The 11,400-nt window shown below is 47.8% G+C and overlaps 1 protein-coding gene across 1 annotated transcript; it reads left to right on the top strand.

The window, feature by feature from the left end:
• The first annotated feature begins 10,803 nt into the window (after positions 1–10,803).
• On the top strand, positions 10,804–11,356 carry LOC109209656 (putative receptor-like protein kinase At4g00960). Its single transcript, XM_019372968.1, has 2 exons — positions 10,804–10,944; positions 11,048–11,356. The coding sequence occupies exons 1-2, from the start codon at positions 10,804–10,806 to the stop codon at positions 11,354–11,356; spliced, it is 450 nt and encodes a 149-aa protein (XP_019228513.1).
• The last annotated feature ends 44 nt before the right edge of the window (positions 11,357–11,400 follow it).

The raw sequence follows: 11,400 nt of genomic DNA, 5'->3' as shown, positions 1-11,400 counted from the left end.
TACTTCCTTTCCTTCACTATTCAGTAGCTACTACCACTAATGTACGCCAGGTAGGGGGCTTGAGAGTCTTGTTTAGGGGGGGAATTTTACGGGACAAGTGTTAGTGTGTCACTTGTGTTTGCCTATTCGTGAGGTTGTTCTCTCGAAATTTTGTATTCTCTTTTTATTATAGTGGATTGCTCATCTCCGTTGTGGACGTAGGTCAGTTGACCGAACCACGTTAAATGTTTGTGTCTCTTTTGGTAGATTTCTATTTGTTGTATGATTTATCGTCGTTCAAGGTTTGCTTTGCTAGCTTCCGTATGACACCTGTTTTTTCGGTCCTAACAAGTGGTATCAGAGCCCAGGTTCAGCGGAACGAGTATGGAGATGGCGGAGTAATGGTGCAGGGCGGTGCACACACAAGAAGAAGCTAGTTGCGGGCTTCGGTTGCCATAATACTCTAACAATGTGGGTGGCACAATGTGAATCTCGAAAATTGACCCGTGGATCGTGGTAGTGGGCCACGTGGAACTTAGTTCGAGGGGGAGATTGTTGGGTGTGCGAACAAAGTACCACATTGGTAGCTGAAAAGATTGGGAGTCTACATATAAGGTGTAGGGATCTCTTAATGGTGTGAGGCCTTTTGGGGAAAACCGTGCGGGCTTGGCCCAAAGCGGACAATATCACATCATGTTAAGAGTGTCATTGGGCCGTTTTAGCCCAACATGTATAGCCCTCGCCTGCTTCGCGGAGGTTTAATCAAGCTTCGCCGTCGAGCTTCGAGGTCCCTTTTTTCCCCCACCAAGGAATTCGGGGATGATGCCTGGTTAAGCCGATTCATCCGAGTGAAAACATCTGATTTGATTCCAGCGGAAAAGATGCCATTCCCTAAGGAATGGAACGCTGGGCGTAAGTAGTCGCGATGCCCTTGCCCCACTTTTTTTGTAATTTTTCTTCATGCATCTGACTCTGCCTTTCTTGTCGTTTTAGCCGCAGCGATGTACCCAGGCGCGGTGCTGGACCTTTGGGATTGGGTCGGCCGTTTGCACTCAATCTGCCCATATATCGACCAAGCGTGGCGGGACTTATCCCGAGCTCGGCGAGAGGCCGGAGGCCCTGGTAAGCCTGGAGTCTTGATGCATCCGTGCATTCTGGCGTAGCTTGGTGTTAGTAGCTTTCTCTGTTTCGTGCATTTTAACATCCGCATTTATGCAGGTCTGGGAGGAACCCTATTGGTAAGGGAGGTGCCGTCTGTTGGAGGGGACACTCAGATGCATGACAAGGAGAGGAAGAGGCAGGAGAACCTACCGGTTGAGCTGCTGGAGCCCAAGAGGATCAGAGTGGAGGGTTTCGAGGTTGACCCTTTGGCTCCAGTATCCGGGGCGACGGGAAATCCTCGTGTTGAAGGTGAGGGGGAAAGCAGTTTCTCGGCACCATTTGAAGGGCGCTTGAGGTTGATTGACCATCAGGCCGTGGGAATAGATGCTTTCGGACAGGAATCCGATGCTGACGCGGCTTGGATTCGTGGTGGCGAGGCAATGGATGGGGTATCGAGCACTGAACTCGAATTGACAGGCGGCCGGAGTTCTCCCCGGACTGGGGCGCCCTTGACAGTCAGTTCGGAGGGACCTCGAGATGGGTCCCAGGATGAACAGAAGACGGAGATTCAGGCTAACCCTGCTAGCCCGTTGGACATCGTTGATTCCCCAAAGGGGGATATCCTTCCATCTTCCGGCATGCAAGAGGAATCTCGCGAGGAGCCTTTCGTGGCGGGAGCACTGATCAAAGGCGGAGGCACAATCGGAAGGCCGGCGATCATTCCTGAGGGCAGTTCTAAGGTTGACGCCTTGTCTGTTTTTGGCGAGATGGGCAGGTTTTGTGAGCGGGTGAACTTCATCTAGCATTGTTTGCTGCTTCGGGCTGCTCCGCCCTTTACCTTCTTAACTTTATTATGCGGTTTCAGGCCGAGGCGCTTTATAACCAGGCCCTCGCCAAGTGTCAGGATGAGGTGAGTCGTCGTGAGTGCGAGAAAGCTTTTTTCACCGAACAGGTTATCTATCCCTTGCTCTCGCTACCATTTGAGCCCTTGTAGAATTTCGTCACTTTTAACTCTTCGGGCCCTGATTTGTGCAGTTTGAGAAGGAGAACGCCCTGCTGAGAGGGGAGCTTCGGGCTAGGGATGCTGAAATCTCCGAGCTTAGCCTGCGCGTAAGCGCGGTGTCTTCTGAGAGGGACAACCTTAGGGAGAGAGTTACCTTGATTGAGCGCCAGCTTCAGGACGCGAGGGAGGATAGCGGCAAGTACAAGGGCCTTCATTCCGAGTTGGTGGATGCATTGCTCCGGATCAAAGTTGAGGCCGAGGCGCTTGTATCTTCGCATGGGGGAGGAGCGCTCGTCACAGATTCCTGCGTTCAGAGGGCGTTCGAGGGGGCTGGCTCGATATTGCCTCGAACCGTGGGTCATGCCTGGCCAGTTTCCCGAGGGCTGCCCGTTGAGGGCGCGTTGGAAGGCAGCTCGAGCGGGGTTAAAAATGGGGGCGGATCCCCGGAGAGGGGGGACGCCGTCGAGAAGGGGCCAACGCGGGACCTGTAATCATCCGGATGCAACCCTTCGAGGCCATTGGTTCGGCAATAGATTAGGGCCTGCTGTCTTTTTCCGTTGGTCTCTCTATTTGTAGTACTTCTTTAATTTGGCATTTGTACGAGGAGAATTCTGCGACTCTATTTCCCTTTCTGTTTTTATTTTACCAATGATTGGCGAAAAAACCTCAGACCTGTAATATAGCCCTGTGGCCCTTTTGGGCTGGCTCGAGAATTTTGTCGCGTGGCTGGTTGATGCGGCCTTCGACGTAAACCGTCGTGAGGGATCTCACGCTTTTGCCCCGCCGTTATGCGTTGGGTTTCCGGGCCGGGCTTGTCCCGAGCCTTGTTGATCTCCGCTTTTCCGTACTCATGCGGTCGGGTGATGGCGGTTCTTATCTTTTGCCTTTGGGCATTTTGCTGTTTCAGCAGCTTTGGGTCCAGTCTCCGAGTCGCGTTGCGATTCGAGCTTTAAATGACCATAAGGTTCTTTCTTGCTTGCACGGGCGGGCAACGATGGCCTTTTGTGCTTTGTGTCGAAATGATTTCGCAGTCGCATGGCCCGAAGGCTCACTCAGCTGGTTGACAGTGGCATTTACGTCGTGCCCTTAGGCGTGTTGTAGTTTAATTATTTCGGGTCCAGTCTCTGAATCGCGTTGCGATTTGAGCTTTAATTGACCCTCAAGTATGGTGATAGTGCCTCTTGCGCTGTTTTGGTCGTTGAGACCTTTCTATATGTGGCCCGTAGGCTTGTTTAGTTAACTATTTTGGATCCAGTTTCCGAATCGGGTTACGATTCAAGCTCACTTTAATCCTCAAGTTGTCAATTTTGGCTGGCAACAATGGCTCTTACGCTTTTTGGTCGTAGAGACCTTTTAATATGTAGCCCATAGGCTTGCTTAGCTGGCGACAATGGCTCTTACGCTGTTTTTGCCCGTGGGCTTTTTGTAGGCTTTGTTCTTCGCTCATTAAGGTCATTTGAAATATTTTTTCCTGACCCGTCGTCAGTTCTGGAAGAACCTCGATTTCAAGTCATTGTCGGTGATATTTAGAGCACCTCGGAAGGTTCATAGCTCGTAGGCCGAGTAGGTCGAAGCCTTTGTGATTTGGAGCTGACATGGTCGAAGCTCGTTTTTTCCTGTTGAGGGAAGCCTGTTTTAACCGGTTCTTTCCGAAGTATATTCGAAGTAGTGGCCTGCGATTTTTGTTTAGCGACGGTCGGGCGTCCCCGAGTCGCGTTATTTTGGCTGTATCAGCCGTTTTGACCATAGTCATGTGCGTTCATTTTTGATCCCGAGTGATAGTTCAGGCGTCTACACCGAGGGTATGCCCTTTTGGGATTCTTACAAATGCGACGTATAGCCTGAACTTCGGGATTTTCATGCCTATTGAGGTCTTACAGTTTGTCATTCCTGTTGAGGTCTTACAACTTTTGTATTTGTAGAATCTGGTTACGCCGAGTCTGCCCGCTAAGGGTCTTACAGTTTCGGGTTTTCCAGCGCATGGCGATTGACAACAGTCTCCGAGTCATCAAGTTGTTTAAGCGTGAAGACCGCTTCTTGTGAACTCGGAGCTGCCTTGTGGGGGCTTTATGGGCCTGGAGTTTCGACCCTGGAGTCGTGCGGGTGCCGAATTGTTGACACTGAGTCTCCGAGTATCTCGGGACGCGCTTGATGGAGAGGCCCCTGTTGGGGATATGCTTGAGATTTCCTTGTTTGGAGAATAAGGCGTCAAAAAGATATCCTTTGATTGCTTGGTGTAGATACATGCTGTTTTGTTTTTTGCGAGCTCAGCCCGATACGTTATTCCCGATCGGAGCCTTGTTCGTCTTATTCCCGGGGCGGAGTTGACTGTGAAAGAAGTCTTGTAGGTTCCTTGGATCCTTCTGGAGAAATGTATGGACATCACCTCGTTAAAAACCTTGCTGGCAAAAACCCGCTTGGGGAAAGAATTCTGGTCGAAGGAAAAGAGTGCGACGTTTGCTCGAGGACGTTTGTGGGGTTCCACATTTAGCCGTCCTAGCAGTAATACCGCATAAGCATCGATACATTCCAGTTACTCAGAAGTTGCTCGCCCTCCATGGTACCAAGCTTATAGGAGCCTTTGCCAACTATCCCGAGGACACGGTACGGTCCTTCCCAATTTTGGCCTAGCTTCCCTTTATTAGGGTTTTTGGTGTTGAGGGTGACCTTCCTAGGACCAGGTCTCCGACTCCGAAGTATCGGAGATTCGTTCTTCTGTTGTAGTATCTTTCGATTTTCTGCTTCTGGGCAGCCATCCGAACCAGCGAGGCTTCCCGTCTTTCGTCGAGCAGCTCGAGGACTGTTGCCATGGGCCCTCACTAGTGTGTCGGAATCTGGTGCTTGGTTCTCTGGCCTCCACCGGTATCAGTGCCTCGGCGCCGTACACTAGGGAGAAAGGTGTCTCCCCGATGCTCGATTTTGGAGTTGTCCGATATGCCCACAACACCTCGGGTAGCGTTTCTCTCCATTTTCCCTTGGCGCCTTCTAACTTCTTTTTCAAGTTTTGAATGATGGTTTTATTTGTAGATTTGGCTTGGCCGTTTGCACACGGGTGGTATGGAGTTGACAGGATCCTCTTTATTCTGTTGTCTTCAAGGAACTGTGTTACCTTGCTCCCGATGAATTGCCTCCCGTTGTCGCATGTTATTTCGGACGGGATTCCGAATCGGCATATGATGTGTTCCCATATAAAATTGATGACTTCCTTCTCTCTTATTTTCTCGAAGGCCTGCGCTTCCACCCACTTTGAGAAATAGTCAGTCATAAATAAAATGAATCTGGCCTTACCTGGCGCCGTCGGCAAAGGGCCGACACTGTCCATCCCCCATTTCATGAATGGCCATGGTGATAGAACGGAATGCAACTGTTCTCCGGGCCGGTGGATCATGGGGGCGAACCTCTGACACTTGTCGCATTTTCGGACGAATTCGCTAGCGTCTTTTTCCATGCTGTCCCAATAGTAGCCCGCTCTTATCACTTTCCGGACTAAGGAATCGGCCCCGGAATTATTTCTGCAGGTGCCCTAGTGGATCTCTCGGAGCACGTACTCCGTGTCGCCCGGCCCCAAGCATATCGCCAGGGGACCATCGAAAGTTCTCCTGTAAAGAGCCCCGTTTTCGTCGAGTGAGAATCGGGCCGCTTTGGTTCGCAGGGTCCTTGATTCTTTTGGATCCGTGGATAGCTTTCCGTCTTTCAGATAAACTATGTATTTGTTTCTCCAGTCCCATGTAGGCTGGTGGAGTTAATTTCCGCGTGACCTTCCTCGACCACAGATTTGAACAGTTGAACGACGGTTCCGGGGAGTAGGTCTTCTTCTTCAGCGGAAGATCCCAAGTTTGCGAGGGCATCGGCCTCGCAATTTTGCTCTCGAGGTACGTGTACTAGAGTCCATTCTTTGAAGCGACACAACGCGATTTGGATTTTGTCCAAATACCTTTGCATTCTGTCTTCTCGGGCTTCGTAGCTTCAGATTACTTGGCTTACCACGAGGAGCGAGTCGCATTTTGCCTCGACAATCTCGGCTCCCAAACCTTTGGCCAACTCTAGACCTGCAATCATGGCCTCATACTCGGTTTCTTTGTTAGTCAGTTTTATGGTTTTTATGGATTGTCTGATTATGCCGCCGATGGGCGGCTTTAGGACTATACTAAGTCCGGATACCCTTACGTTTGTGGCACCATCTGTGAACAGGGTCCATACCCCGGAGGAAGTGCCTGATTTTAGTAAAAGCTCTTTCTCTACCTCGGGCACGAGGGTTGGCGAGAAGTCGGCCACGAAATCCGCCAGGATTTGGGACTTAATGGCTGTTCGAGGTTGATACTTGATGTCATACCCTCCGAGTTCAATGGCCCATTTGGCCAATCGACCCGATAGCTTAGGTTTATGCAGTACTCCGGAGGGGATAAGTTGACAGGACGCACATACGATGACACTGAAAGTAAGGCTTCAGCTTGCGCGAGGCGCTTATTAGTGCGAGAGCCAGTTTTTCTAGATGGGGGTACCAGGTTTCGGCGTCCCCCCGGTGCGGCTTACATAATAAACAGGAAATTGCGTACCTTGCTCTTCTCGGACCAGTACGCTGCTTACCGCTACTTCGGATACAGCCAGGTACAAGTATAGTGTTTCACCCTCCTCGGGCGTGTGCAGCAAAGGCGGGCTGGACGGGTACTTGTTTCAGTTCTTCCAGGGCGTGTTGGCATTCTGAAGTCCATTCGAAGTTGTTCTTCCTTTTGAGCAGGGCGAAGAAATGGTGGCTTTTGTCCGACGATCTTGATATGAATCTGCCCAGGGCCGCGATCCGCCCCGTCAGTCGTTGAACGGCTTTTACGTTGTTTACCGCCGTAATCTCTTCGATGGCCTTTATTATATCGGGATTGATTTCGAACCCCCTGTTTGAGACCATGAAGCCCAGGAATTTGCCTGAGCCTACTCCGAAGGCGCGCTTCTCAGGATTGAGCTTCATGTTGTATCTTCTGAGGATGTCAAAGGTTTCCTGCAAATGGGTCAAATGGTACTTTGCGCATAGGGATTTGACTAGCATATCATCAATATATACCTCCATTGATTATCCTACTTGGTGCTCGAACATTTTGTTAACTAGCTGTTGGTACGTTGCTCCCGCATTTTTTAGCCCGAAGGGCATTACGTTATAACAATATATATCGTATTTCGTGATAAATGAGGTCTTTCCCTATCTTCGGGGTTCATCTGGATTTGATTGTACCCCGAGTAGGCATCGAGAAAAGTGAGGGTCTCGTGGCCGGCCGTAGCATCGATCAAGCGATCGATATTGGGCAGTGGGAAGGAATCTTTTGGGCATGCTTTGTTCAAGTCTTTATAGTCTACGCACATTCTTAGCTTATTTCCCCTTTTTGGTACCACTACTACATTAGCTAGCCATTCGGGATACTTTACCTCCCTGATGGATCCGATTTTAAGGGGTTTCGCCACTTCTTCTTTGATGAAGGCATGTTTCACCTCGGACTGCGGTCTTCTTTTTTGCTTCACGGGTTTGAATTTGGGGTTAACGCTCAGTCTGTGGGAAGTTATTTCCAGTGGGATACCTGTCATATCTAAATGGGACCAAGCGAAACAGTCGATATTATTACTAAGGAATTGAATAAATTCTGCCCTGAGTCAGGGGTCAGCCCCGTACCTAGGTATACCTTGCGATCCGGGAGGTGTTTGATCAAAATGGTTTGCTCCAGCTCCTCGACTGTTGACTTGGTCGCGTCGGATTCTTCGGGAGCGACGAATGTTCGGGGTGCGAAGAAATCTTCCTCGTCGTCTTCAAGGGTCTGCGCGCTTCCCTCCCCGTCCAAGGCCGGGTATGCAGAGATTGGCGTCTCGTGGTGGACCGCGAACATTTCCCTTGCTGCTTGCTGTTCCCCATGTATGGTCGTGATACCATCCCTGGTGGGAAACCTTATCACCTGGTGCAAGGTCGAGGGCACTGCCCTTATGTTGTGTATCCAAGGTCTGCCAAGTAGGGCGTTGTATTTCATATCACCGTTGATGACCTGAAACTCGGTGTTCTGGGTCGTGCCAAACTGTGTCGATCGGGATAATGATTTCCCCCTTCGTTTCTTCCCCAATCATGTTGAAACCGTGGAGGACCCGAGAGGTGGGGACGACTTGATTGAGCAACCCTAGCTGTCCTACTACTTCTGACCTGATTATGTTGACCGAGCTGCCTGGATCCACGAGCACGCGCTTTATTCTGGTGTTGTTTGAGAGAAACGAGATTACTACCGCGTCGTTGTATGGTTCCATCATAGCTTCGAGATCCTCCTCGCTGAATATGAGGGTTTCTCCACGCAAACGTTCTCGGGCCGACCCCTCCTCCGTAGTGGATGTTCTTGCTCGTTTGGACACGGGTCCTCTGGGGACGTCGGCTCCCCCAATAATCATGTGGACATCGGCCTCTTGGTCGGTCGTGCCCTTTTCCCCGCTGCCTTTGAGGTTCCGGCTTCCCATTTCGCTAGTCGAACCAGGCGCTTCGTCCTGAAAAGGAGATCTCTAGGCGAGAAAAAGCATGAAAGATAACGTGCGTTTGTGCAATGAAACTAGCAAGAAAATAATCACTATTATTTTTAGCCCCACGGTGGGCGCCAAACTGTTTATCGTGAAAATGGTAACGACAATTAAATTTATAAAATGGGATTCTAAAAATACGTGATCTATTCCCAAGCTAGTTGTTAGAGCAGTTGATGCTAATAGTATGGAATTTAACGATGGAGCGCGAGCTAGAACGAGATGATGATCGAACCGAAAGTCCTGCTGCCCGAATATAGGTCTGGCCGATGGGGACTTCGGGTCGAACTCGAGCTATCGGGGATAGTTGAGGATGGGATAACAGTTGAGGATATAATTAAACAAGGCTCTTTATAACCAAAACTAAGTTATATGATAAAGAACATGTATAAAGGCGATGGATATCGAGGTATCCTCGGACCAGTGAGAGCAAATAAGTTTAGAAAGAAGAGAGAGAGAGATATTATTGCACTTGTGGAGAAATGGAGCGACATCAGTTCCTTACAAAGTAATGGGGATCCCCTTTATAGGAGGGGAATCCGTTATGATACAGAACGCGTTAATCATAAAGGTCTGGAGATAGGGCTGCTAGACATGACATCTCAAAAATAGGCCCCGGATTGACCAACCATGTCAGGTCAAGCCAAGGGCCTTGGGAACCCCCCCACCCCCCCACACACACAGGTCATAGCTTGCTGTACTTGTCAGAATACGATATTCTTCGGACCGATGTGTTTATGTCGAGCCTCGAGGATGAATCTCGACCTTGACTTCGAGCTTCGATGGGAATGACCGCGAGATGGTTCTGCAATAGGGGGAATCAGGCCCCCCGATTCAGAAATTGTACCTAAGAGTCCTAGTTGTTATTCACGTATTCAGACTTGAGAGGGGCTAGAGCAATTTACCATTGCATGTGACAAAACTGGCCTCACAAACTTAAGGAAATAGCAGAATGTGATTCTAATTTTGAGTTTCCCCAATTATATGAAAAGAGGGGATAGTTCTTCTGAGTAGACATATATTTCTATTTTCTACTAAAAGTCTACAACTCCGATTACTGTTTTCGTGTTGACATACAAATAGCATCCTAGAACTGCTTGTTACTCTCGGACACCACTGTTATATAATCTGAGTTTGAAGATTGTCTTAAACAATGGACTCTTCTGTATCTCAAGTTTGTTGTACTAAATAAGTGATGGTCTTTGTTTAATTATCAAGGCATTCTACTAACAAGGTAACAGCTGATTTCAGCATTGAATTTACCAACTATTTTCTGTTTTCAGGTGGAAATACCTCGAAGACAAAGCTTATTAGTATCATCATTGGTGTTATAGCACTGTTGGCTGTTGTACTAGCAGGAACTAGTTTTTACCTTGTGAAAAGAAGACGACGAATAGCTAAAGGTAAAAGGTTATTGGTGTTTTGGATTTAAAAGAAAGTAATTCTTTCAGCTAACGGATCAAAAGTTGAATCTTTTCAGATGGGGACGGAAGTAGTCAAGAAACTCAATTGCTCAACATGATAGAAGAAACACTTGCTGAAGACTTTTCGAATGATGATTTTCGCTCAGAAGCGAGGTCCATAGAGTTTCCAGTTGTAAAACTAGACCTCATTCGAGCTGCTACACAAAATTTTTCTGAAGAAAACAAGCTCGGAGAAGGTGGATTTGGTCCAGTGTACAAGGTAACAATCCCTATCATTTATCACGTTGCTAGAGGGGGGCAATTTGTCCAGTCATTTGATGTTGTGTATAACATTCCAGGGAAAACTAGCCAATGGCATAGCAATTGCAATCAAGAGGCTCTCTAGTAAGACTTCTGATTGAGTTTTTCTTTTACCAAAAAATCGAATTTTACATTGTCTGAAATATTTAGAACATAAAGATGTGTCACCTTGTGCCTTTAAGTCCCGCGTTCAGAATATCTCAACATGCAAAGAGGAAGAACTAGCCTGCACATGAGGAGTATGTTGAATACAAATTAAATAAATAAACAAACATGTGCTCTTTCTCTAAAACATTCTTTTAGATGACGCGCTAACAAAATTCAAACATATTCGATATGTGAGAAATTGCAAGCTAGATAGCTGAAGATGATTCAAAAATGTGTTGACATTGTCTAAAACGACATTGTGTTGTAAGATTGATGCTGAAGACCAATTTTTTTTTTTACTTCTACAGTGGATATATGGCCCCTGAGTATGTAATGGAAGGACATTTTTCTACCAAATCAGATGTTTTCAGCTTTGGAGTTCTGGTCCTTGAGATAGTAAGTGGGAGGAAGAACAATGGCTATGTTTCGGAACATGGTCAGAGCCTCCTTAATTTTGTAAGAGTCTTCCTTTTCCATTTTGTGTTTTGAAGTCGGCTTGTTTTTTGTTATGTCAATTTCAACTTGCATAAATCATCCTGATATATTCTTGAAAATATAGGCATGGAAATTTTGGTGTGAAGAGAAAGGATTTGAGCTTATGGACCCTCGCTTATCGCAGTCCTGTGTGGCAGCTGATATAACAAAATGCATCCATATCGGGTTGCTATGCGTTCAACAAGTTCCAGCAGATAGACCTACCATGTCCTCAGTAATTTTTATGCTGGAAAACGACCCTCAAACGCTTCCACAACCATCACAGCCTGCATTTTCCATTGGGCGAAATGTATTGAGATCAGCTGAGCCTAAATCCAATGATCAACTGTGTTCGGTTAATGAAGCCACTTTGTCAATTCTATCACCCCGATGATATATATTTAAATCTTATCTGTTGGAATTTGGACTTACGTTAAT

Source organism: Nicotiana attenuata, unplaced genomic scaffold (genome assembly GCF_001879085.1).
Source record: "Nicotiana attenuata strain UT unplaced genomic scaffold, NIATTr2, whole genome shotgun sequence".
Classification (NCBI taxonomy): domain Eukaryota; kingdom Viridiplantae; phylum Streptophyta; class Magnoliopsida; order Solanales; family Solanaceae; genus Nicotiana; species Nicotiana attenuata.
This window is presented reverse-complemented; position numbering and strand designations above follow the sequence as displayed.

What these genes read in the sequence shown, in the direction of transcription:
- LOC109209656 (XM_019372968.1), top strand. Translation starts at nt 10,804, where the DNA reads ATGGCCCCTGAGTATGTAATGGAAGGACATTTTTCTACCAAATCAGAT. An exon ending in GTCAGAGCCTCCTTAATTTT is followed by an intron (nt 10,945 to 11,047) that starts GTAAGAGTCTTC and finishes TTGAAAATATAG; the next exon opens with GCATGGAAATTTTGGTGTGA.